The sequence below is a fragment of the Ruditapes philippinarum genome, unplaced genomic scaffold (genome assembly GCF_026571515.1).
Source record: "Ruditapes philippinarum isolate M1 unplaced genomic scaffold, ASM2657151v2 ctg2730_1_1_1_1, whole genome shotgun sequence".
NCBI classification, from domain to species: Eukaryota; Metazoa; Mollusca; class Bivalvia; order Venerida; family Veneridae; genus Ruditapes; species Ruditapes philippinarum.
Window position 1 is genome coordinate 98556 of NW_026852659.1, and position 2366 is coordinate 100921.

The 2366-nt window shown below is 33.9% G+C and overlaps 1 protein-coding gene across 1 annotated transcript; it reads left to right on the top strand.

The window, feature by feature from the left end:
• The first annotated feature begins 814 nt into the window (after positions 1-814).
• Positions 815-2143, top strand: LOC132720326 (cholecystokinin receptor type A-like). The gene has a single exon (XM_060704456.1). The coding sequence runs from the start codon at positions 815-817 to the stop codon at positions 2141-2143; it is 1329 nt and encodes a 442-aa protein (XP_060560439.1).
• Positions 2144-2366: the final 223 nt, after the last annotated feature.

Here is a 2366-nt window from a genome sequence, read left to right on the forward strand (position 1 = left end):
GAAAGTCTTACTAGCTAGTATCTCTGAAGACATACGAACGTTTCCAACGCATAAGAAGCTGATTTTTTGAAAGTCTCTGATATTAATTAACAAATAATGTCTCTTGAGATCTTTTCAGAAAACACTTTATTTTCTTTTACCGAATTCAGAGTAGACAATGAGAATCCCAGCATAAGAATTTTAAGATGACAAACAAAATTCATTCATTCATTAATTCATGCATTCATTCAATCGTTCAAATGAATTCAATGTAAAAGTATAGACATCCCGTGGCTGAAAAATGATTTGCTTGAAAGCTTGAAAATATGCATAGAAAACACAGGGGATTGTGTTATTTAATTTCGAGTGTATCATTAACTAAGCCGTGTGTCCTTAATTATCATTTTGGAATGAGTAATTAAATATGTATTCGTGTTTTATTGTTAGCTTAAAGAATACAGACTTAACCATGCATACGGAAGTTAAAAAATAAAACATGTATAAGTATTGAAAGTGAAGAAAGTAAAATTATTCTGAGTCGTCATTTACGGAATTTATTTGATTTATCATTTCATTGTATATATTTCTTTAACAATACAGACCTTAAAAACCTTAGTGCAAATTGTGCTCATGTGACTGTCATAAAGATACCATGCGCAATAAGAAATATAACGGACTAGAACATTCAGCATTTTGTTCCATTGGGATTTGTATTTAGGATTAAGCTCGATTCAATGTCTTCGTCAGTGTCTTAAAAAGTAAAGTTGCAGCATTTAATCGTGATTCATTCAAATGAAATTTGTCGTTCATTCTTTGAAGTCAAAGAAGAACCACGATGGGATCCTTAAATAAAAGTGAGGACACGGACACACTGCTTCGTCAAAAACAACAAGAAATACTGAATCTTCTACTCCCGGATGTAATTTGCTTAACAGTTTTTACTGTAGTTGGGGCTATTGGGAACGTACTGGCAGCTGTGTTCTACAAGACGAGTTTTAAACGAACAACGACCATGACTTTGATCATATCATTGACTTTGAATGATTTTATTGTCTGCCTCTTGTTCATTCCTAATATCGTCGAAATAGAATTAAATGTTAACAATAGTTACAGTATACTCTGCAAGATAACACATTTCCTGAACCAGTGGTTTATTGGAACATCTTGCATTTTGTTATGGGTCATATCCATAGATAGATACCGTAGAATATGTAAACCGTTCGGAAAACAGATATCAACACGTTCACTTAAGTACGTCATTCCTTGTGCGTCATTTCTTAGTTTATGCGTTGCTGTTAGGAAGGTTGTGGACTATGACACGATTGAAATTGAAATCCACTCGTCTGATAGCAAGATGAATATAACTGGGAATATATCTGGGTCATATTGTACAAATACGGATAATCCGGATTTGCGTGTGATTGTTTCTTCATTTTTCGTGATTGATGTGATTTTTGTTTCAACAACTTGGATAACGATCATTGTGGCATATTCAAATGCGATTCGCACCTTAATGTATCAAAAGCAAAAGAAGAAAAATATATCCAGGAAGTTTCAATTACAGACAATATCTCGCGGTCTGGCCTTGAATGAATCCGAAGGAAATCAAACGTACGAACGAAACGTCATCCGTGGATGTGCTGACCAGGTCTACGGCATGGACTTCTCAGATGACAACTTATCAGATAATCCTGGCAGCAAAAATGACGACAATAACATTAACGCATCATTGGATACATTTCAAAAGACAGGTTTGAGCGCGGGAAGTGCTCAAGATATTCATGATTATACAGTCAATCATTCTGTAAGTGATCAAGATGTCCGTGTTTTCACCGAAACAATACGAAGTGAAAAGAAGGTTAGAACAGTTCGGAAAAAGCCTATTGTTAAAAATATCAGCGCCTTAGAACAGAGCCTAACATTCATGATGTTCACCGCGTCTGCTGTTTTCTTGTTGAGTTTCGCACCATTTTTTATTATCAAACTTTACATGAGTCAATACTCTGATGATATAGCTGAATATGAATTACGGCCAGGGGTTCAGTTTGCGTTAAAATTACCTCTTGTTAACAGTGTGTTTACTCCAATCATTTACTGTATTTTCAATTCAAAATTTCGAAAGTTTCTGAAGCCTAGTTTTTGCAGATTTAGAAAAATTACTTAAAGACAATTATGCACACAGGAAATGCTTTTATTTCTCAAAAAATTTTTTTTTAGTTTCCAAAAAAAGTTCTGACTGGCAAAGTACTTGAAGATCTTTTTCTTCTGTTGCGTTTTGGCAAACAGTTAAACGATAGCAATTTGAATATTTATATGAAAGTCAAAATACTACTGTGTTAACATTTTGCTACTTCTATGACAAATTATTTCTCATTTAGTGCTATACT